The sequence below is a fragment of the Diceros bicornis genome, chromosome 2 (assembly GCF_020826845.1).
Source record: "Diceros bicornis minor isolate mBicDic1 chromosome 2, mDicBic1.mat.cur, whole genome shotgun sequence".
Taxonomy (NCBI): Eukaryota; Metazoa; Chordata; class Mammalia; order Perissodactyla; family Rhinocerotidae; genus Diceros; species Diceros bicornis.
The window spans coordinates 21,910,874-21,935,030 of NC_080741.1; the positions used below are offsets into that span (position 1 = coordinate 21,910,874).

Genomic DNA, 24,157 nt, shown 5'->3' on the forward strand with positions numbered 1-24,157 from the left:
CTGTTGTCATGGCACCGCCCCCGCCACTTCCGCTACGAACCCAGAAGTCCCTCCCCGGCGCCGGAAGTACCGCCGCCTCGCTTCCTCAGAGTCTTCTCCCACCCCGACGCGGAGGGACCGGCTGGCTTCCGGCCCCGGGTGGGCGCCGGCTCGGCTCCCCTTACGCTCCGGAGCGGTGTCCCGGGAGCACCGTCCTGCCGGACGCCGGCGCCGGAAGCTCGGGCCGCGGCCGCGCCTGGGGAGCGCCGGTGCGGGCGCGAGGCGGGTGCGGGGCCATGAACGGGACCGCGAACCCGCTGCTGGACCGCGAGGAGCACTGCCTGCTGCTCGGGGAGAGCTTCGAGAAGCGGCCGCGGGCCTCCTTCCACACCATCCGCTGTAAGTCTGCGCGCCCCGCCGTTCCCTGCCCCCGCTCCGGCCGCCTCTGCCAGCCTCGCTCCCTCCTCTCTGCCCTCGGCCCGTCGGAGCCCAGGGACCCCTGCCCGCGTCGGCTCCCTGCTCCCGACCCCGGCTCCTCCGGGACCTCGGTTTTCTCCCTTTTTTTCTAGCTTTCTCCTCCCAAACCAAACCCTTCGTCTCTCCCAACACCTCTTCTGCCTCGTGGTCCCAAACGCTTTTTCCGAGGGTCATTGGCCCCTTTCTCTTCATCCCCCCACCCAGGCCTTCCTTGTGCCCAACCTTCCCCCTCTTTATTACCGGAAGCCTGTGACCCCGCATCAGACTCAAGTTCTTCTCTCTCTGATCCTCTCCGCGTTCGGATTACCCACCAGGGTTCTCCACATGTAAAGGACTCCTGTTTGCTCGTGAGCCTCATCCACTTCCTCCTATTCCATTCTCTCCTTGCCATTTGCCTCAGCTTTCCTTCCTCGTGCGTCTTAGTTCTGGCCACCCTGACCCTGCGCTGCATCCCCTCTGCAGCCAGAGTCGGCATCCTCTCTGCGCCCAGCAGTCCTCCTCCGTCTGCGTTCCCTGCCTCTTTTGAGGTCGCCTGTACTACCCTGACTTTTCCTCTGGACCAAGTCTCTTGTGTGAAGAATAAAATTAGAATTTGTGAGCCTAGAGTAAGTTAAAGCTTGCTCTATGTTTGGAGGCAGAAGAGAGCACGCGTAAGGAATGTCAAGCTAGTCATTACGCTGAACCTTCTTTTTCTACATGATTAGAGACTGTTGAGGGAGGGCACTTCCACTCTGTCCTGGGTAAAGACTTGGCTGTTAGGAATTGGCTGACTGAGCATCCGTCTGTGATTCACAAGCTCTTGCTTCCCCGTCTTGGTAGCTGTAATGCTGGGTGAGACTTGTTTTAGTCAAAGGAGCTAATAGATGTGACTCAACACCTTGGAAGAGGGCGTGTTAGATAATGAAGTTCCATCTTTGTATGGTCACTTGCCACGCCATTACTTTGCTTCTTACTGACAGCAGATCAGCTCTTTAAGAGGGAGGATGTTGGGAATGTGATAAGAGCATCATCTCCTGAGCAGTTTACTAAGTTGATGTTTTAGTAGGGTAAAGGGCAATGTGGAATTTAAATGAGACTTCACATATGCACCTGGCCTTCAGTTTGAGGCAGGTGTGTGTTAAAATGGAGTAAGATGGCTATTCATGTTGTACTTTAACTGCAATTCAGCAACATGGGCAGGATTTAACCCTTGGAGATACAGTTCAACTGTCTGCTCCAGACATCTGCAGGACGTAGCATTTGTTAAAGCTATGGAACTTGACTGTGGCAAATCCTAACTTTGACACTTCTGTGCAAAATGAAGTCACTTATATGATGCTGTGGCCTTTCATATTTCATATAGGGTTTTACTATTACAGAATCCTTTTGATATGCTCAGTTTCTTTTGATCCTCACAACAACCCTAATAAAACACCTTATTATGGATAATAAGGCATCAATTTTCATCTATCACTTGGGAGAGGAGAATGTCTTTGCTTAATAAAATGGTATATAAATTTTAGCTTTTTTTTTCCTTCAAAAGAATCCAGTGAGGATGGAGGAAAAGTATGTGGAGGTATAGATGAAATAAGATTGTCCCTGAGTTGGTAATTATTGAAGCTGGGTGATGGTACACAGGGGCTCATTGTACTCTTCTCTCTGCTTTTGCATATGTGAAGTTCTGCACAATGCAATAGTTTGTAATAAATTCTAAATTATTAGTACTTTCCATTTACCTGAGTAATAAAAAAATTTTAACTCTTAAAGTGAGTATGCCCAGGAAGCCCTTAGTATAAGTAACCTGGTAAATAAATGCTTTTATTCCTTTCTCTTCAGATGACTTTAAACCAGCATCTATAGACACTTCCTGTGAAGGAGAGCTTCAGGTTGGCAAAGGAGATGAAGTGACAATTACGCTGCCACATATCCCTGTAAGTTTATTCCTTCGTTGTTGTTGTTTTGTGAGGAAGATCAGCCCTGAGCTAACACCTGATGCCAATCCTCCTCTTTTTTTCTGAGGAAGACTGACCCTGAGCTAACATCCGTGCCCCTCTTCCTCCACTTTATATGGGACGCCGCCACGGCATGGCTTGACAAGCGGTGCCTCGGTGCGCGCCCAGGATCTGAACCGGCGAACCCCGGACCGCCGCAGCGGAGTGCCCGCACTTAACCACTTGCGCCACCGCGCCGGCCCCTGTTGTTGTTGTTTTTAATGTGGCATCACAGTGAATCCTCGTGTTCTGTTATCGCAATTTGAATTTCCACTATTTAAAAATTTCTAGATTTCAAAGTGCCAACATAAGGAAAAAAAGAATTTTGGGGATAGGGTGAGATGGAATTTATGGTTCCCAGGTGCTTGAGTGAAAAATGATTCTTTGCCATTTTCCGCAAGCTCCCTTTTGCCCCATTTGCTACAAAGTAGCCAAGGTTCCTATCAGGACACCTAGCCCCTCCTTTAGATGTGCGTAGCTTTTCCCCCAAGCAGCTCCTAGAGCCCTAGGTGCCATGTTGACGTATAGCAACAACAGTTTAGAAATCTGGGGCAGCCAAGCCAGAGTGAAGGCAGGCAGGCGGGAGCAGGATTGACATCTTACATGTGTCTGGCAGGGGGTGAAGTGCAGCTGATAGTTTCAGGCAAGAACCAGAGATTCAGAACCTTCAGCTAATTTAGGGATGAGGAACCCAGTTAAAAGCTAAATTGAGAACCCTTGCACAGAGAGCCTTTTTTGAAGCCTTGCCCAAGGCAACACTCTGATCACAAAGACCGAAGGATCAGACAGAATACGCTTAATGAACATGTGTCATTGCATGTCACAGCCCTGTCCTGGAACATAGTAAATTCTTGGTAACTGGTGGTAGAGTGAAAAGGCTTTGGACTGGGAGACCTGCGAAGCTTTGTGCTGAGGAAAAATTACTTGTCTGCCAGTTCAAACTGCTATTTCATTACTTGTTGCCTTTGGCAGGTTACATCATCTCCCTCTGGACCTTAGTTTCCCAAATGTAAAATGAAGGGGTTAGATAAATGGTCCCTAAGGTCCCTTCTAACTCTAAATTTTTACCGTATGAATAAGGAGTCAAGGAGCCAAGCAGTTTTTGATTCTATACAAAGGATTAAATCCTGTATTTGGCAAATATTAATTGAGCACCTGCTGTGTGCTGGCCCATTACTAGGCACTGAGAATACAGTCTTGAACAAAACAGGCACATTTCTTGCCCTTATGGAGCTTATGGTCTGGAGTTTAAATAAATATAAGAAAACATAGCACTTGTTTTAGAAAATCAGGGAAGGCTTCTCTAAGGAAGTAAGCTTTGAGCAGATTTGAAGGTTGAGTAATTGAAAGAGAGAGAGGGGCAGGATGTTGCAGGCGAAGCCTTGTTAAAGCTCTGTAAGAAAGAGCTTGAGGATCTGAGAGGAGGCCAGCCACCTTCTGGAGCCCACAGATCCCAGGGGCAAGTAAAGTGGTGCAGGGTAAGGCTGAAGGACCAGATGTCTGGCTTAAAGATTTTATCTTTGGCCTCAGAGCAACAGGATAGCAATTAAAGGGCTTAGGCCGGTGAATGGCACGATGTGCTTGCTCTGAACTAACCAGAATAGCAAGCTGCCCTTGGAGAATGTTCTGTTGGTTACTTGGCATGGGGGGGAAACCCAGGATCCTCCAATTCCAAGGAAATATAGAGATCACTCACTAGTTTTACTTCTCGTAATGAAGGCTCTACTCAGTGTAGTACAAGTAATGTTTAGTTTATTTTTCTCAGTTCATACTTTACCATTATTTGTAACATTTCCTGAATCCCTAGAAAAATGTACAGTAATTTAACCTTTCTTGATTACTTAGAACCAGTTGAAGAGTCACAGATTCTTACTATATTATTATTTCCCCTTTCTTATTTTTGTCTGGGAAGCCAGGGAGAGTTAAAATACAGATCAGTTCATTCTGTTGGTTTTGAGTGGCTCTGATAAAAGATTGGACGAGGCAGATCACCTATAAATTCAGGTTGATATTCATAGCTGGTGTGTGTCATCTGATCACGTTAAACTTTTGTGGCATATAGGGATCCACACCACCGATGACTGTGTTCAAGGGGAACAAACGGCCTTATCAGAAAGACTGTGTGCTGATTATTAATCATGACACTGGTGAATATGTGCTGGAAAAGCTCAGTAGCAGCATTCAGGTCAAGAAAACAAGGTATGTAAATAACCAGGTACAGATTGATGTTTCTGTATCTTTGCATTACCTATTCAGTTATTTCATAAGGATGTGAGCATCTTGGGTACTCAGTGTCCTATCGACAATCTCAATAAATCCACCTGTGTCTTCTCAGACAAGTCACTAAAATACCTGATCCTCAAATGCAATAAAAAGAAATAATGCTTTTAAGACCTGAAACATGGAAGCCATTGAGGAAAGGGGCTTACTTTGTAATTAAATCAATTATATTAATCTCATGATTGTTGATATAGTACCACCTAAGGGATAAGATTTAAGTTTACAGACTTATAATTATGAAGGAATAATTGAATAATACATATTCTTTATTAGAGTGAAAACATTAATTTTTACAAGATATGTTTGAGGTCATTATAATACCAAAATAAAACTTTGCCAATTTTTTTGAATAGTGAGCTCTCTTTAACATTTAATTCAACAGGCACTACACATCTAATATGAAGTCAAGTAGATTTTATTTTAAAGTCAAAATTCATTCTACAAATAGAAGTAACCCAGTGGTTCTGTTGTTACATTGTGATACAACAACTATTGTAACACAGTAATTAAATTTTAAAGAGAGTGTTACAGCCTGATGTTTTTCTGTTTATGGTTCCTCAAGCAAATTTTCTTCACTCCTTCCACAAAAAAATAAAAGTACCTACCCTTTATTGAGGGGTTATCATGTGCCAGACACTATGCTAGATGCTTTACGTGCATTATCTTGTCTAATCTTTACAAATAACTTTTAGAAAGGTGGTATTGTTATCCTTTTTAAACACACACACACACACAGATGAAGAGACTGGGGATTAGTGTGATTGTGATTTACCTAAACCCAGCGCTGGAACGGAGCTCTCTGCCAGGCCCTGCACTGCCGCTGTTATTCCTCCAAGAGCTGCTAGTTGTGGACGTTTCTCTTACTACTCAGTGTCCTCTGGAGACTAGCACATTTTATCACTTGGATGCCTGTTAAAAGTGCTGAGTTAGAATTTCAGGACCTACTAAGTCAGAATCGGCATTTTAATGAGCTCCCCAGGTCATTTGTGTACACACTAAAGTTTGAAAACTGCTGGGCCAGTCCATTTACAAAAGAAATTGTTAAGGGATAGAATTTTCTCAGTTTGGGGTGGAACTCTTTGCTTGTCTGCCAGCAAGAGCTGGCATGTGACAAAATGAGTAAGCAGTAAATAGTGGAAAAATTTGCAAACTGGCTAGCATTTCAAGAGCTCATTTTATTTAGTAACTCATACACTTGTGATTATAACTTTATATTGTTTACAAGTCAAATTGTTGTACTTTCTACAAGTAAAGTGGGTTCTTACATCACTGCATATCTGTTTATCTGCTTCTTGCTATAAAATATGAGCTCCTTGAGGATAGAGAGTCCGTTTTATTCATCTCTATATCTCTGGTGCATAATGCAATCCTGGAATCCAATAGGTAGTTGTTGAATGAGTAGTTCATGTGATAAAATTATAAATATCAATATTTTGAAGCAGTTTGTAAAAAGCGTGGAGTTCTGCAGAGACTTCCAGGTGCTCGGTCACCATGACAAGTGTGAGAAGCACTGTTTTTGCCCCTCTAATTTAATGTCTGTATCTCATTTCAGGGCTGAGGGGAGCAGTAAAATCCAAGCCCGAATGGAACAGCAGCCCCCTCGTCCCCCACCGCCGTCACAGCCACCACCACCTCCACCCCCTATGCCATTCAGAGCTCCAACGAAGCCTCCAGTTGGACCCAAAACTTCTCCCTTGAAAGATAACCCCTCACCTGAACCTCAGCTGGACGACATCAAAAGAGGTAAGGAGCATTTTCTGGAGTGACGATAGCAACTTGGAATAGAGTGTTGATGTTTTTGTGGAGATCACAAGGCTGCCATATTGACATGACAGCATGGGCATTTTCTGCCATTGAAAAACTTTCTACAGGGTTCACCATTCCAGAAGTGAGAAGGGTGGGGGCTTTTACCACTTATCTCATTTGACAAGTTCAGGAATGGTGACTTGAGTGTTGCAGCTTTCTGCTTAGAGGCCCAGGATTCAAACAAGTATGACTGCCATCTAAAGGTCCATATGGCACACCTTTAAGGCTTTGGAAAAAGAAAATTCCAAGGTGCTTGGGGTGAAAACCAAATGTGCCAATGTTCGTACAGTATCCAGGTTAGAGAGACATTTAAAACAGTATGACCAGTGCTTTGTACTAACACGAAAAGTGTAAATATGCAAGTACCCTGAGGACCAGTGGAAATGGACATTTGCCTAGAAAGATTTAGAAGTCTGCTCAGGCTCTATCCAATGCATACCTGAGACAAAGAAGCTTACTTTGGCTTTTCCCCCATACGGTGGATGGTTTTAGTTGTCCAGACTCTTGGGAGGTTATGAGAGTAAATGTCATATTTCATATTTGTAAATTTTCATGAAACAAATTAAATCCATAACAGTAGTAAACAGGGAAAGATGAGGAATTGTCCTTGGGAAGTTTGCCTTTTCCACCTTATAGAAATGCTATCTTTTAGCAAACGAAGTCACTCTCTGCAAGGTGCACAGTTATTAAGCCTCTTGATGTTTTTTCCTCATGGATGTTGGAATGCTGCTTATGGAGGCTTTCCCTTCAGTTGAACGGGAATTAGACCTTGAGAGGTTAGTTGTTGCCAGTTATGCTTGAAGGAACCACAGCTGTTTAAGGCCACGTGGTATGTTTGGACAGGAAACTCTGACCTTTTTCTGGATGTATCCTGTGATGTATCCTTACTGTATTCAGTGACATTGAAATGGTTAGCTCAAGCGTGTTTTTCCTTCCCTGCTTTACCTCTGTGAAAATGCGGTACCTGATAGGCGTGGCTGTCTGTCAGATAGATAAAAAAGGCAAAGGAGGAATGGTTCACCATTCTTCAGTCACCATGATTCCTCCTGCAAGCCTCCATTTTTTCGTGGGACATGGAAGATGGAAAGGACCCCAGAGGCTGTCTGCTCTGGCCCTTCATTTTTCCAGAGTGTTTTGGAAAATGCCTTGACTTCCAGCTTCGTCTCCCTGTTGGTTAGAGGTAGATCCAAAATAAGTACTCAGACCTTCCAATTCCTTGTCAGATATTTTTCAACCCCTTAGCATAATACTGCTCTTTTCTTATTTGGTGTTTAATCCTGTAATTCACAATTTTTTTTTTAGTAGATAAAGGCAAAATAGACTTAATTTATTTATTACACACAACAGTCATTATCCTTAAACAGTTTGCTTTTTGTTTATTTTGGGTAAATTTAATGTTTTTGTTGTCTCTCTGGAGACAGGTGTTTTTCTGTGTTGGTTTTGGTAATTTTGTTTGTATGTTTCTAAGTAATTGAGAAGCAGGAGTTGGTTTTAAGTTATCTGTCATTGCTGTTGGTTTTGCTGATGTACTGTTTACAGAAGGTCAGTGTGCTGCCTTGAGAATGGTTGCAGTGCTGACCCTTGTCCTGTCATTGTATTCCAGAGCTGAGGGCGGAAGTTGACATTATTGAACAGATGAGCAGCAGCAGTGGGAGCAGCTCCTCAGACTCTGAGAGCTCGTCAGGAAGCGATGACGACAGCTCCAGCAGCGGAGGTGAGGACGATGGCCCTGCGTCTCCTCTGCAGCCTTCGCACCAGCAACCCTATAACAGCAGGCCAGCCGTCGCCAACGGAACCAGCCGGCCGCAAGGAAGCAACCAGCTCATGAACACGCTCAGTAAGTGTGCTTTCCCTTTTCTGGCTGAGAGAGGGGTGGCATGTCAGGCCAGAATGCAACTTCTGTCTATCTCACACCAGAATCTATAAATCTGAAAATATTTAAGGCATAGGAAAGGATCCTGACAAAGATAATTTGGAGCAGAAAAGAATAAGTTATCAAACAGTGAAAAAGGGAAGCACAAAACTAAAAATCGGTTCTTTCTCTTTCCTTTTCCCCACTGGCACAAATTAGGTTCTTTGAATTCTGGAAAATGCTGCAACATGACAAGCTATGCCCTTTATTTTTGCATAGACCAGGCTTTAGGTGCACTGTCTGCCACCGTACTGTCCCCCGCCTCCAGGTCTTTTTAGTCCCAAGAACCCAGTGTTTCCAGACTGTGGCGTCCCACAGCCCACAGACTTGGGAACCTATGCCATTAGGATATATTTGGAGACCAACTAGCCTTTGGCAAGAGGGAAAAGAAGGGACATTGTAATGTCTGGGTGGCTTTCAGTGCAGTTGATAGCAAAGTAAAGCACAGAAAAACAATTACAAGAACAAATTTCTTTGTTTGGAGGTGGGGACAGTGCTGCTTTTCTATGCTTTTCTCTTTCCAGAATCCCAATGAATGTTCTCCCCTGGTACGACTCCCTTTGAGGAGATTAGAAGGTCTGGAGGCACTAGTGGGAAAGCTAACCTAGGTAACCCTACTACTGTGGAGCAGGCAAAGATAGTTCTCAACCTCAGCACTACAGACATCTTAGGCCAGATAAATCTTAGTTGTGGGAGGCTGTCCTATGCATTGTATGGTGGTTTAGAGCATTCCTGACCTCTGCCTTTTAGATGCCAAAAGCACTCCCCTCTTCTCCCCAAGTTGTGTCAACCAAAAATGTCTCAAGACATTGCCAAATGTCCCCTGAGGGCAAAATCACCCCCACTGGGAGAACCACTACACTAGGCCCTGCTCTTCTACCTTAGTGAGTTCAACACTGTTAGGGTGTCAGTTAAGGATATTGTCTGCTATCCCATTATTTGGGCCGAGATTCTGGAAATCAGGGTGTACTCTGATGCTCTTCTTCTCCGTTGGTTAGAGTAGTAAATTTCACATTGGGAGTTTGGTATTCATAGTAGAAAGTACCAGACAGCTACTGTGGTTTTAACTCAGTTGTTAATTTTGCCCACTCAGTGCTAAATTAGTCCTTCCTCATAGAAAGAAAGAGCAAAAAATGGCACTGTGGGTGTTATCTACCTACTTGCCTTTAACTCTTTTAGCTCTTTATGGCTCCAAGTCCTCCTGTCCTGCAGCTCTTTGAATGGCAAGACTTTAATTTTTGCATTCCTCATATACAATAAGGTATGTAGTAGAGTTATTTAAACCAAGATTGTCAGCTGGAACCAACTTATAAACCCTAAAATCACAGTAAATAGCACAAATTTGCTAAACCCTGATGTAAAAATATACAAAGTAATAATAAGGTTGTTTTCCTGAGTGGTAACGTGTATTATATCTTCTTCCCCAAAAAACAAATGGATCAGTTTTAACCTGGATCAAATCCATTATATAAGAAATTTCAAAACCAGATTTTCACTCCAATTACACTGACCTGTTACATACACATCATCTTACTTTGTAAGAGATCATGCTCAGCTTTGCTGATTGGGAGTTACCACCTAAGTCTAGGACAGCAGTTGTCACATTTTCTGGTCTCAGACCTCTTTATTGTAAAAATTATTGAACACCCCAAACAACTTTTGTGTATGTGGCTTATATCTATCAATACTTATTATATTAGAAATTAAAACTGAGAAATATTTAAGATATTCAATAATTCATTTAAAAGAACAATAATAAACTATCACATGTTAACAAAAATAACATTTTTTATGAAAAATATTTTCTCCAAATCAAAAAATATTTAGTTAGAAGAGTAACATTGCTTTAAAATTTTGCAAATCTCTTCGAGGTCTGGCTTAGTAGAAAGCTAGATTCTTACATCTGCTTCTGAATTCGGTCTGTTCCCCTAAGTTGTTTAGGTTGAGATATATGAAGAAAATCTGGCATTACACGGTTATGTAGTTAGAAAAGGAAGGACCTCGGGGTCAGATTCTTCTAAAAGGATCTCGGGCCCCACGGCCCGCAGAAAAAAGTTTGAGAAGAGCTAGAGATTAGCAACCCAGAAATACACAAGTTCACTATTGTAATCCAAGAGGTGTCAACTGGGATGCTGTTATTATTATATTAGGTTGAAATGTTTAGTACTTATATTTTTCACTCCTAAAGCCTAAATTCTGCACAATAAACAAAAATTTGAGGCTTTACAGAGCTCATTAGTTCATATTTGCAGTTTAAAGTAAGTGAATTTCCTGGACAGAGGTGTACCAGAGGGGATATTGGATTAGCATACTACTGGTATAAACAGTATTCACCTTCCTTAATGGGAAGCCCAACTTGGTGTTTTAGCTTTTATAAAGCAACTTAATGTGAACAATTCTGCTAGACAGTGGATCAGTTATTTATAAATATTTTCTTGCTATATATTAACACACTTAAAAGGTGTCTAGTCTATTCCTCCCGTGTTCTATCCAGTAAGCAGCATTGCTGAGCTTTGCAGAGACCAAAAATAGCATTTCTTTAAAAAATGTTGACTATACCAGTTTTGTGACTGAGCCAAATCAATTATTCTCCCTAATTAAATTGAATTGGCCTGGTTTTACTGTAGTGTGATAGCCAAGGCAGTCAAGCAAAGAATTGTGGGGAAGTCATTTTTAAACTGTGTACTTTTGGTTTGATTCTGTTTTCTTTTAATAGGAAATGACTTGCAGTTGAGTGAGTCTGGCAGTGACAGTGATGACTAGAGCCGGATCTTTTGAAATCAACTCTTTGGTGCACAAATATGCTGCAAGACGAGGCTACTTTAGCATGGAGTCCATTGCCAAGACGAAAATGTGGATATGAGACTGTAGTAGGAGGCTGAGGCTCTGGAGCTCTCAGATATTCAAGTCTTTAATTTAGTGGTGATGGGTGATTTTTTCATGTAATTTTTGAACACTCTCATGTTTCGAAGTTTAAGTAGATCTATAGAAAAACTAACGATGATATTTCTATTTGGTTAACACTGTTAATGAAGAACAGACAAATGTGCCCCGGTCTAGGTTACTCAAAGGCCATATCTTCACCAGGCTAGTGATTCAGTTTTAAACCTCAGCAGCCACAAGTTTGGCCAAGTGGTCTGTACCAATGAAGTGAAAGACAGTCTTTGAGGGGTAGGAGAGAGAGGAAACCCTTAAACTGTAGCATAGAAGTATGTTAAAACCACTTGAAATTGTTGACACAAAGTGGTAAGGAAGTTTTATCTGACCCAGCCTGACAAGCCTGTGTAGAAATGGACTCTAAGATGGAGCCTAGATGGTCATCTGGGTGGGATCTGGAGCTCTGCTAGTTCAGCCCCCTCTTTTACAAATAAGGGGAAAAAAGCTGTCTTCTGGCCAGTCTCCTGGCCCCAGTCCAGGTGTTTCCCACTGGAATGGGAAATACCCATTGAATGGGAAAACCCACTGGTGTTTCTTATACCCACCTGAGATTCTTATACAGAAGACAAAAGTGTTGGGTACTTCTAGCTCAGATTCAGATCTAGGCAGTTCCTAAATACATGAGGCCGGGTGAGCAGATTAAACTAGCAGCCACTGTGCTGATGCATATGACTCAATAATTGGGGCTTTTAGTTCCGTATAGATCCATACTAAGTGTTCTTCACTCAGGGGATTTTAGTAGGGGAGGTAGGAGTGGAAGAGAGGTGTAGTGAAGAAACCTTTCTGAACAAATGAACCAGCAGCAGGTTTCCAAAAACCAGAACCTAGATAGGAGTTCTGCAATATGGAATGAGCACATTCTTTGATAAGGCATTTTTGTTCATGCTTTTGTACCACTGTTTGTGCCTGACTCCCAGACTGATTTGTATTTTTTATATACAACCAGAAGAAAGTCACAAGATTGCCTTCTGCAGTGTGCAGCTTCCAAATGAATCTATTGTTGCAGGAAACTGGTCACTAGTAAATGTTCCATATTGAGTGGATGTGTGATACATCATCCCATAAGTAATATGGAGTAGCCCATTTCTGTAATTTGGATGAATATGTCCTGAGAAATTTCCATCTATGGTTCAGTGGGCATCAAGAACATGAGAAATGATTTTCTTTCCTCGGGTCCCTCCACTCAGATGGCCTCTCCCTCCCCAGCTAGTTGAGGGAAGCAGCCTGGACCTAGAAAGGAATTAGATGATCCATAGTGAGGGCTTTGGTTAGAGTTGAGCCTTATAAAGTCACCTGTTTCATCCACATAGTGACCCCAGTGAGCTGGCGATGTGGGCCAGGCGCCGTTGTCCAGCACCACGCTCACACCACTCTACCAAGTGTTGGTAATAGGTACACGCTGGTACCCTGTGGTGGGTTCTCAGCCCATTATGAGGTTTCAGTGGATTTAATGGCTGATAGGAACTTATTTATAATGAATTGATAATAGCTTTATAATTCCTTGGTAATGACAGCTCAGGGAAGGTGAAGGTCACGATTGGGAGACTTGAATTGTTTTTGGATGTGGAAATTGTTTCACTGCTCTTAACTTGCTCAAGCTGGGGCAGGTTCCAGGAACTTGAACTAAAAATATCTATTTAAGCCTCTCTTTATTTTTTTCTTCCAAAGTCAGGATTTATATAGACAGAAGTGTGATTTTTGGCATGTCTGGTCAAGATGTTTGTTTCTATAGGAAATGCTTGCGTGTGGCACTGGGCTTGGTGAGTCAAGCTCTCTGAGCTTCAGCCCTCTCCCCTGTCATCCATCCTACCCAATACTGCACGGTTAGCCTCCAGCACGCCTCCAGTTTTGTTCTCTGCACAGAGCCTTCAGTGCTTCCTCCCCTTGCCCTCCAGCTTTGCCCACCAGAGTAAGGAATCACTTCTTTTAGGAAATCAAGAATTTGGCCTCACAGACTACTACTCACGAATATCCTCATGCCAGCCAAACTGGACTTGTTCTTCCTGCCTCTGTGCCTTCTCAGTCTCTCCTCCCCTCTCCCCTGTCAACCCCACTCCTGAGACTCCATAGGTGGTAGCCTTTTTTTTTTTTTTTTGTGAGGAAAATTAGCCCTGAGCTAACATCCGATGCCAATCCTCCTCTTTTTGCTGAGGAAGATTGGCCCTGGGCTAACATCCATGCCCGTCTTCCTCTACTTTATATGGGACACCGCCACAGCATGGCTTGGCAAGCAGTGCGTCGGTGCATGCCCGGGATCCGAACCTGCAAATCCTGGGCCACTGCAGCGGAGCGCGCGCACTTAACCGCTACGCCACCTGGCTGGCCCCGGTGGTAGTCTTCATGGACTCTTCCTCTGTTCGTTTCAGCCAACTGGAGTGCTCCGTGTACATACTGACGTTCCTCTTGCTTGAGTTCTGGTTGGTGTGAACTCCTTAAAAGCAGGGACCATCATTCTCATCTCTCTTCCCTGGGGTGTCCACAGGGATAGATATTCGGATGCTTATAGACTGGTGGGGAGGAGGCAGAGAAAGCCAACCAGTGGAGTACAGAGGGTAGACAGACAGAAAACAGTCCAGGCTTTTGGAAACAGCTGAAAACTATCCATGCTGATTTTCATGATTTTGAAGTCTCTAACTGAATTGTTAAAATTTCTTTTCTTTCTTCTCTACAACGGCTAGTATACTGTGGGTCATTAGGCGAGGTGTAAAGACTTAAGTCCGAAGTATCCAAGGAGCCATGGCAAGTAAAGACACAGTACAGAAGTGATTTGGGGAAACTTAATACAAACAAGCTAGAGATTTGTAATGATGCCACTCATTTTATTTCTGTAGCAGGATCATTTTTTCTGTGTGTGGTATTAATATGTATGTGCTTCAGTGGTGGGAAAACTTGAAGATTCCAAAATCCGTACTTCTCTATTTGAGAGGCTGGTTAAGTAGGGTATATGTGTAGTGTGTGTGTGTGTGTGTGTGTGTGTGTGTGTGTGTGTGTGTGTGTGTGTGTGTGTGTGTGTGTGTGTGTGTGTGTGTGTGTGTGGGATGTATTTATTACATTACTTTGAAAGAGTAATAGTCTGTTACGTGGATATATATTAGGTACAACCAAATTGGATGCTTCTATTTGGCAAGGAAGGTAGGATTTCTGAAACTCAGGCGTTAACCAGTAGGTTGGAAGACCAGACCAATTGAATTGAAGTGCTATGAAATGTGTGTTTTTGTTGCTCCTGTTATTTCTGTCTTGCGTTCATTGTCTCATTCTTTAATAATTTTAAAAATTTTGTGCCTGAAAGTTTATTTTGCTTAATTATTAAGTAGACATGCATGTTTACATTTATGTAAAATATTTGCTGTGTGAAGTTTTTTTTTTGGTTTATTCTCTTAAAAGATCACTATATTTAAGTAAAAAATGAAGGTCAGCAATACACTTCATGTCTTGGTGGGTTTTATTTTTTACTAGAAATCTATGAAACAGGTTAGTGTTCTTTTAAGAATCCTTTGTGCTGAAACCTAATTGTCTAAATTGATTCCTTTTTAATTTGATGTTTATGATCATTAGGACGTACACCTCAATTTTAAAAGGTGTCAAGTTCAAAACTAAAGGATGACTTTAGCAAGCCACATGGCATCTGAGGCCATTGATTTGGTCTGGAAAGTCAGGCTTACCTTTGGGTCTGAGAACCACGCAAGGGTTAAACTGACTCCCTACACATATCCTGGCCATGTTAGCTCACCAGATTCTTCCCTCCTGGAATGCCATGCCACGCATACATACACACAAACACCTCTGAGCCCCAGTTGACACTCGCTCATTGGAAGTCATCCTGCCCCCTGCTTCTGTTCCACACCTCTGATATAGCAGTACCCACGTCAGTCTTGTGGTCTTGGCTCCCCTGATAAACTGAACTCCTAGGTGGGCACTGACCGTACTCCTTTTTAATTCTCTGTGGTGTCTTTCACCTAATGGGTGCTCCGTCAATTTGGATTGAATACGATTACACCGTCTGGTTAAGAGAACTAGGCTACGAATCGTCTGCTGTGTATTCTGCAGCTGGCTCCCACTTCCTCAGATGGAGGTAGGAGTTAGACTTGAACCAGGACTCTCAGTGGGGAAATAAGTGGTGGTGTACATTCATCACCTAAGGGAGTCTGATCCTCAGCTAACTGTTGCCACTACAGTGATATGTAACAAACCATCCTAAAACTCAATGGCTTAAAATAATAAGCATTTATTTTGCTCACAAGTCTGGATTGGTGATTTATACCAGCGTGGCTGGACAATTCTGATCTTGACTGGGCTCCTTCATATGCCTGACAGTTGACAAATTCGGTTGATCTAGGATGGCCTTGGCCAGCACAACTGGGGCAACTCAGGTCAGCTCCATATGTCTTATCCTCTTGCAGCCTAGCCTGGGCATATTGTCATGGCAAAGGCAGAGGAGCTAGAGTGAGAGAAGGAATACAGCTGCCTCTGTCACAATTGCTAACATGTCATTGGCCAAAGCAAGTCCCAGGGCCAAGTTTAGAATCAAGCGGTGGGGAAATACACTCCACCAGTTGATGGGAGGAGTTGCGAAGTACGTTGGAAAGGTGTGGATATGGGGAGGTGTGAGAATTAGGGCTATTATTGCAATCAGTCTACTACCTCCACGTACCCCATGTCTCCACCATGCTTGAGAACCCTGGGCCATATGATCACTAAGCCCCCTCCTAGCTCTGGCTTTTCTCCTGGCCAGATAAATAAAAGTCCCAGTAGGCGTGAAGACAGATTTCTATTCGTGATTTCTGCAGAGGGCGCCAAACCCAAGCCAATGGCCCCTCTTGGTTTGGCACTTCCCTCTTGATTCACTGCATGTAGTTTGCTTCCTTCCTACGCTTTCTAACCTAGAGCACTATTCTGGTTATCTGTTGCTAAGTAACAAACTACCCTAAAACTTAGTGGCTTAAAGCAACAACCATTTTATCTCATGTAATCTGTTGGTTAGGAATTAAGACAGCTTAGATGGGCAATTCTGCTCCTTGTGGCTTCAACTGAGATCACTCAATGGTACTCAGTTGGCAAATGGGCAGAACTGGAGAGTTCAAGCTGGCTTCACTCACATGTCTGGCGCCATGGTGGGGATGGCTGGAAGCAGGCTCATTTGGGACCATCAACTAGAGGGTCTACATGGCCTCTCTAGCATGGCAATCTCAGAGTTGTCTAGTATAGCCTTTCTAGCATGGTATCTTCTTACATGATGGCTGCCTTCTCCTAGAATGTGTGTTCTGAGAGGCTGCATGGCCTTTTATGACCTAGCCTGGGAAGTCACATAGCATCACATCCACAGCATTCTATTGGTCAAAGCAGTCAAAAGCCCACCTAGATTCAAGAGAAAGGGACATAGACCCCACCTCTTTAATGGAATAGTATAAAAAAGCCACCCACCCAAAGTCCCCACCTTTCTTCCCTATGTTTTTGGTCTATTGTAATATTCTCAGATGAGACAATTTCCCTAGAGCAGTGGCTCTTAAAATGTGGTCCCTGGTCCAGCGGCATCAGCATCCTCTGAGACCTTGCTAGAAATGCAAATTCTCAGGCCCCAACCCAGACCTACTGAATCAGAAACTGTAGGGTAGGACCCAGGTGTTTTGACAAGCCCTTCAGTTCATGAACCCTAAAGCTTGGGAACCACTGCCCCAGGATGAAACTCCCTTGGTGAGCCTGAAGTAATGACCCCTGACCATGACGACTGCCTTCAACTTCCCGTCCGAGGTGTTGGATTGAGGGTAACCTGGGGCGGGGATGCAGTGGAGTGTGGTACTGTGTATGGGTTGGAACATTAAAAAAAAAATTCACATTGCCCTTAAAGAAATTACAGGGGCCAAAATAACCACAAATGAAATTCTCTTGATACTAGTGTCTCGGCAGCAGAATTTCAGTGTTATGTGGGTCCCTTTTCATTTCTAAAGGGAGTGGGGCAAAGGGGAACAGAGGGCAGGGGAGATAGCCGATTTCTTCCTTTATAAGGTTGTTTCTTGTAGACTTGTCTGACTCTAAAAGTCAGCTGTCTGGGGCTGAAACAAACTCAGATGAATCCTGAGAGAGAGCCACTCTGATAAAGGCAATGTGAGTTGTCTTCCTGTATTTCTCAGCAGGGGTTGGATAAGGTGGGGTGGGGAGTCCTTAACCCATTACTCTTGTGTGATATGCAACCCTCTCAGAATGGTTAGAAATGAAGATGCTGGAGAATACAGCACACTCCTGGTTCCTCTGGGCCCCTGGGTGGTAACTGTGGATAGCTCAAGTGTAACAATCTCTTTGGTGAATCACCAAGGTCTTTGACCTGTGAGCTCATTGTTACCACACAAATGGAAGATCTGAGTTTCAGTGAAAATTTAAATTGGTTCACTCTACTATAGGGGAGAGATGGGGCTGACAACTCAAGTAAAGCAGTCATTGGGCCGTAGTGGCCCATTAATTATAATGAGGTTTGGAGATTCTTAAGCAATTTGACACATATGGCCCTCCATGCCCCTAACTGAGTGGTGGATGACCAGTGTGTTGCTCAGAAACTTTGTCCTGCCAGCTTCCCAAGCACTGGTTCCTAAGTACTAGTTACCAAGCTTCCTTCAAAGACCTTACTTTGCTTACAAATTTGTCACTCAAACAGCTTTGCAGGTGGATAGAGAAGAGTCTTGGGGCCAGACCTCATCCCCACTCTTTGCTGGTTATGGTAGGAGCTTTCCTGGTTATGGTAAGAAGATCCTTGGGGATCAGTTGAGCAGAGCTTGGGCTTCTATTGCTGGTGAAAGAGTGTAAAAACCAGTCCAGACTGACAGTGAATGTCAGCCCTGTGCCCTGCCGTTTGTCAGGCTGCCGGAGCAGACACTGGTAAAGCCAGCTGAAGAGTCAATGGAGCAGTCTTTCTCCCAGGGTCACCACTGCAGCTCTAAAGTGTCATAATCACTCCTTTCTTTGAGTGACTACTGCTTTCTTTCCAATGACATCCCTAGCCTCGCTTTGTTACTCCTGCCACCTGAACAAAAATCACTGAGAAACTGTGACTAAAATCATGGGCTATCAAAACTTGGTGGTTTGCAAGCCTCTCAGTAAGAACGGAACATTCCGCTCTTGCCTGGAAGACCTGAGCCACGTGAGTCACTTTGACACAGAAAAGCAGTTTCAATTTCCACCCTAGATGCAGAACTTCTGATAGGGGTTTTCAGGCACAACATTGTGTTTTTCTTAACTTTGTGGTGTTCCAATCAATGAGGACCTGGGTCCACTTCACGGTCCCGGCTTGCTGTCAACCCCTTTATACACGGCCTGCTTTGCTTTGCGCCTGTCCCAACACTGCTTCATTTACATTCTACTTACACTCCACCCATCCCCAGATCCTATCATAATCTTGTCTTTCTTGGTTTACACGCATCAGATTAGACCAGACCTAATTCAGAGGAGTCTACAGGTTCTCCTCTGGTGGTGTTCATCAGATGGGCTGTTGTGCAGCAGAGTTGAGAACCACTGCTCTTCTTCACTGCTTTGCAGGAAAGGCTGTGGTCCAAACTGCTGTCACAAGTGAACTCATGTAATCAGCCTCAAAGAGGGAAGAAAAATACCCCAGGTCCCCAAAGAGATGATTGATTGGCCTGGGCTACTAAATAACACTCCCTAATCAGTTTCTAGGTGTCAGAAATTTTAACCACATGATCACTAAAATTCAACACAACCCTGAAATAAGGTACTATTATTCCCAGTATATAGACGATAAAACAGACTCAGAGAAGTTAAGCAAATTATGCAGGACAATTAAACAGCAAGTTGGTAATAGAGCCAGGCTTCAGATCCAGATGCATGAATCCAATCTGCTTTTTTCACAAACTACCCCACATCTTTCATGACCCGTGGCACCCTAGGAGAGACGACCTCTCCAAGTGGACCTGTCAGAATCACAAGAGCCTTCTGGGTGTGGGCAGTCTTCCCAAATGTTTGCCTCAAGTGCCTCGGCACTTTGCCAAAAGGAAAAGCAAAAGTGGAGAGACAGCCACTGTGCTGGGCATTGTGTGTGCCCAGCACCATTCTCCCTTCCTCCTCCCCAATATTTGGTCCAGTAGCCACCCCTTCCCCTGTAGCCTATGTGCTTCTGGAGAATCCCCAGGGGGTGAGCTAAGAGTAAGCCTATAACCTTTGCCACCATGGGTTCAGGAACCCAGCTCTAATCCAATCAACAGGTGGCATTCTCCTGACAATAGGAATTGGGTCAGGAATGGGCATGTGACCCAAAATAGGCCAAGGAGGCTCAAGGCAAGATTTGCTGGGGGCTTCTGGAAACAAAATTTCTTCAGACCCACTGGAATAGATGTTCTCTCTTCCTCTGGATATTGCAGGATGCAGATATAAGACTGAAACTACAGCAGTCAGCTCATGACCGCCCTAATGCTCAAACTAACAGGAGAGATGTGAACAGCTGAGAGGATAGCTCAAGCAGAGAAATGGAGTAGGGCTTTGATTGAACCGTGCCTAATCTCCACTCCACCACAGGAATTTTTAAGTTATATGAGCCAATAAGTTCCACCCTGTCATTTACATCATATTTAAATTGGATTTTCTGCTACTTGCCAACAAGAGCATCGGTACTGGCATAGCCTCGTTTGGTGACCAACTGCACCTCTGAAGACCCTGTGATAGTCTCAGCCACTCCATGGGACAGCCTTGGGAGCAGCTGAGGTAATCCATCACCACTCCTGGGGCATGGCCTGTCACAGCTGGAGGGCAGAGGCCACACTCACAAGCTGTTAGAGTTGGAAGAAAATTCAGCCTTTGCTTAAAGTCTCCTTCAGCGAGGAAATGGAGGCTGTGAGAAATGAAGAACCAAGTATGAAGCCAGGTCCCAGGACTCCCAGTTCAGTGCTCCTCCCTCCACACTGCAGCACCTCAACTTCCCCCAAGACTAGCGAATGATCTCAGCAAACATTTACCTGGCACAGGTGAGCTCTTGGCTGCCTATTCTGTAGCTGCCTGGCCTGCTCACAGGTGCCCTTGTTCCTGGGGAACCTGCTCCCTACACCACAGTTAGCATTTCAGGGAAGGGCTGGGGGCCACCCGTCTTCCCTGATCTTTCATCTTTTCATTTCAAAATGCCAAAGGGGTAGAATTACTATTATTATATATATATTTAAAACATGGGACTTTGAATCCTTGCATTTCCTGAGCCTTTCAGAACTCTCCCTTGACATAGCTGGAGACAGGCCCACCTCTAATATTGTGGGGCCCAAAGATAGAGGATAGAGGGAGGCTGACACAGCAATGTCTAAGGATTTACATTCTAATCAGACTAACAAACTGTTGTTCAATATGTTCTCTCTGCTCACCTTGACAAATACACTTTCATAAAGACCTGGAAGGCCAGGTTTGAATATAGAATTTTTAGATTCCTCAAAGTTCTGTGCCAGTGTGTGGCAGCACAAGGAGAGCAGCGCGCAGTCTCCAGCCCTCCCACTGCCCATCCCACACTGAGAGGGGCCTCGGTGCCCCCGTGGAGAAACCCCAGCTTGCATATCCAAGCGCCATCTACAACCCCTGCAAACAGCTTGTCCCTGGCCACCCCTTGTGCTTACAGGTGTGTGCAGGTCACACTCAGGAGGACAGACATGGGGAAGAGAACTGTGTAGGCCCTGGAAGCAGGCTCAGGACCACTCGGGCGGGGAACTGTGGTTTCCTGGGTACCTGGAACATGGTCTGGGAGAGGGGTGTGCAAACTCCTGGGGGCATGTCATCTTGGCTTCACAGACTTCCTGCCCTGTGGGGAGGGTCACGGCCAGGAGAAGGCCAGAGTAGTGCCCTCCAAGCAGTGGGACCCAGGACAGGGCCACTCTTGGCCAGGTCCAAGGGCAGTACTGGATTGCCATTGTGTCCTAAACAAGATCCTAAAACAAGGCTGGGGGTGGGGCTGAGTTAGCAAGACAGGGCTTTGTGACCTTGGGCAAGTCCCTCCACATCTCCAGACCTTCGTTTCCTCCCTTGTCCTTGAGGGAGTGGGACCGCTTCCACATTCTAGAACTCTCTGCATAGTCTGGGTAGCAGACTTGAATTCAGACCCCTCATTCCATCCAGCAATGCTGGGACACTGGCCCCAAACCCCTAGGGAAGAGAGAGCCACAGTGGGGAAATGAACTGCCTTTATTTCTCGATTTCCCACCCAGAGATCCCAGTATGAAGGTGATGGCTTTATGTGGGGCCAACATCACCCCAGGTCTGCAGTAGAGGCTGAGGGAACTGGGCTGACCAATGTGCCCACCTCAGAAGACACCACCCTCAGGCTGATCTTGTCCACTGCAGACCACCAGCACAATGGAAGGCCCACTAGGCTTGAAGTCCCCAAGACTCAGGCACATTAAATGGCTTTGTACAAAAGCCCAGGAGTGTCCCTCCATCTGGTAACAAATGGGAAAATCCCATTTGAGGTCTGCCCGGGGGGCGTCTTTCCAAAACAAAGCTAAGCCTCACTCAGGAAAGAAGGTGATGAAAGGCAGCCCACAGACATGCAGGACTCACGACCCTGTAGAAATGTGGGGGTTTGGCACACAGACATGAGGACAAGGCTATGCACTATGGAGACACAGAAGGGGGTCACAGGGTGCTCACAGGAATCAGCAGGCAGCCAAGAGCTGGAGCTTAGGACAGAAACCATCTCTGCCCAGAGCATGTACTCAGTAACGGGGCCCCAGCTGGGGAAACCCAGGCAGTGTTTTCCTAAGGACTGAGGAAATACCAACAGCTTGCCCAGGCACAGACTCAGGAGGTCACCCTCTGCTAGCGAATCTCCTGAACAAGAAATGGATATGAGGGGCATTCGCAAGACAGAGGTCAAAGTGCAGAGAGCCATGAGGTCAAGATGGTGCCAGGGATGGTGAAACCACAAGGGCCACTCCTTTGGAAAATGTCGAGAAGCAGAAGGCCACTGCTCTGCTGTTGTCCACGTGGCAAGCACCCAGCTGAGCCTACCCTCTACCCCAGGCAGAGCACGGGTGTGGTGGCTTTCTCAGTAGTTTTTCACAGTTGGGTCTCTTCCTGGGGGAGCTGCATCCACATGAGGCTGTGCCGGGCTGTGGCCAGTGGAGGGTTCCCTCAGCGAGTCCAAAGCTGGGAGCCACCCCAAGAGAACGGGCCCACTTCCCTGCTTTGTGGTTCACAGGCCTGGACAGACCAGAGTGCCGGCTGCCTTGGGTGAGAATGCCCGCATTTCCAGAGGTCAGAGGAGCAGAGAGGCCTGTACCCCAGATGCTCCAAACGGGATGAGAACAAACTCAAACAGCCCCACAGGTCTGTGTGTGTCTAACAGTGCTAAGCCAAGTCCACGGCCTGCATCGGCAACACTCCGGAAGAGAAAGGGTGCTGTAGGTTGGCTATTGGCCAAATGGTAGCTATGGGGAATGGTTCCCAGGTCGGGCATGTGGAAGGTTTTCCGGTACTTTGGATTAAGACAGGATGCGGTGGTCCTAAGTTCTTCCAGTCGGACTGAGTTAAAAGCGCATCTTAGCAGCAAGAGTTTGTCCTTGTTTTTGTCGCACGAGGGTGGTGGAAACTGGACCAGGATGGTGCAAGGTCAGCTTGATGAGGGTGGAGAAGCTGCTGCCAGTTCTGTGGGATGCAGCCCACCTCTCCTCGTGCCCCTCAGGTGAAGTAGCGGCAGGGCGTGGAGTCGATGTAGCAGTACGGAGTGCACTGCAGGTCTCCGTACGACCTGGGGGAGGCGGACAGGGGTCAGGGCAGACACGGGGCAGGGGGCAGGAGGGCTCCTGCCCGGCCCCGAGGACAAAGCCATGTTCTAAAAGGCCACCTCTGGTGACTTTTGTCAAACCTCATCAAACAGCAGCCATTGCTCCCACAGAACTAAGGGCCAAGGGTTCTGTAGAGACTGTTCTCGGTCTCATTTGGGGTGAGGGGCTTGGGGCAGTTGACCCCTTGAGCCCAGCTGAGGGATCTGGGTGGAAGGGGTTGGTAGCCATGCTCTTAACGCAGCATCTCCAAGAGACTCACCCCCTTCTCGAGGCCTGAAAGGCTTCCAGCACTGTCCATCGGATTGTACTGTACTGATGCAAATGTTCTATTTCTGTGCAGTCCAATATGGCAGCCACTGGCCATATGTGGCTATTGAGCTCTTGAAATAAGGTGAGTGTGACTGAAGAATTGGATTTTTATTTCATTTTTATTAATTTAGATTTAAATAGCTACAGGTGGCCGGAGGCTATCATATTGGACAGCACAGTCTATACCTCTGTAAGCCCAAGTGCTAATCCCGAGACAGTGTGTTATACATTACACCCATATTCACAAGCATCTCCTGCGGCTTCTAGGGATTAGGTGAGTAACCACAGTGAGTCAGAGGGTAAGCCCTGGGCTCTGCGTGATCCTGTACTCCATGTCCAATTGTCTACACTCAATTGTCTCCAGGAAGCCATCAACCAGCTTAGACCTTCCACCATCCCTCTGGCAGGTGCCTGTTAGGAGTCCTCCTTACTTCAGGGAGGGGGCAGTGCATACAGACACACAGATGCAGTGGGGTCCTGGCCCAGTCTAAAGTGCTCAGAGTTTTGGGGTGACTACAGGTCTGTAGTTCCCCCAGCCTCGTTTGATATGTTGATACACATTCGCCGGGTGAGCACTGAGAAGACCCCCTTGGAATAGAGAGCAAATAGGGGGCAATAGAGAGACAGGCCTGGTGTCTGTTCCCCAGCCCTGCCCAGAAGAACAGAACAGGGCTGGAAGCAAAGGCTTAGACTCCTAAGAGACTTAGGGGGTGTGAGGGACCAGCGATCCA

The 24,157-nt window shown here is 45.5% G+C and overlaps 2 protein-coding genes across 2 annotated transcripts in view; one reads left to right on the forward strand and one right to left on the reverse strand.

The window, feature by feature from the left end:
• Positions 1-3: 3 nt before the first annotated feature.
• Positions 4-14,782, forward strand: EAF1 (ELL associated factor 1). Its single transcript, XM_058553409.1, has 6 exons — positions 4-378; positions 2,272-2,366; positions 4,489-4,625; positions 6,259-6,449; positions 8,116-8,349; positions 11,141-14,782. Exons 1-6 carry the CDS (start codon positions 9-11, stop codon positions 11,185-11,187), a joined length of 1,074 nt encoding a protein of 357 aa, XP_058409392.1. The 5' UTR covers positions 4-8; the 3' UTR covers positions 11,188-14,782.
• Positions 14,783-21,842: 7,060 nt separating this feature from the next.
• The window catches only part of COLQ (collagen like tail subunit of asymmetric acetylcholinesterase), a 38,267-nt gene continuing 35,952 nt past the window's right edge, over positions 21,843-24,157 (reverse strand). Inside the window, exon 17 of the mRNA XM_058550397.1 lies at positions 21,843-23,080. Coding sequence (XP_058406380.1) covers positions 23,011-23,080 — 70 coding nt within the window. The 3' untranslated portion in view covers positions 21,843-23,010. The remainder of the gene's footprint in view (positions 23,081-24,157) is intronic.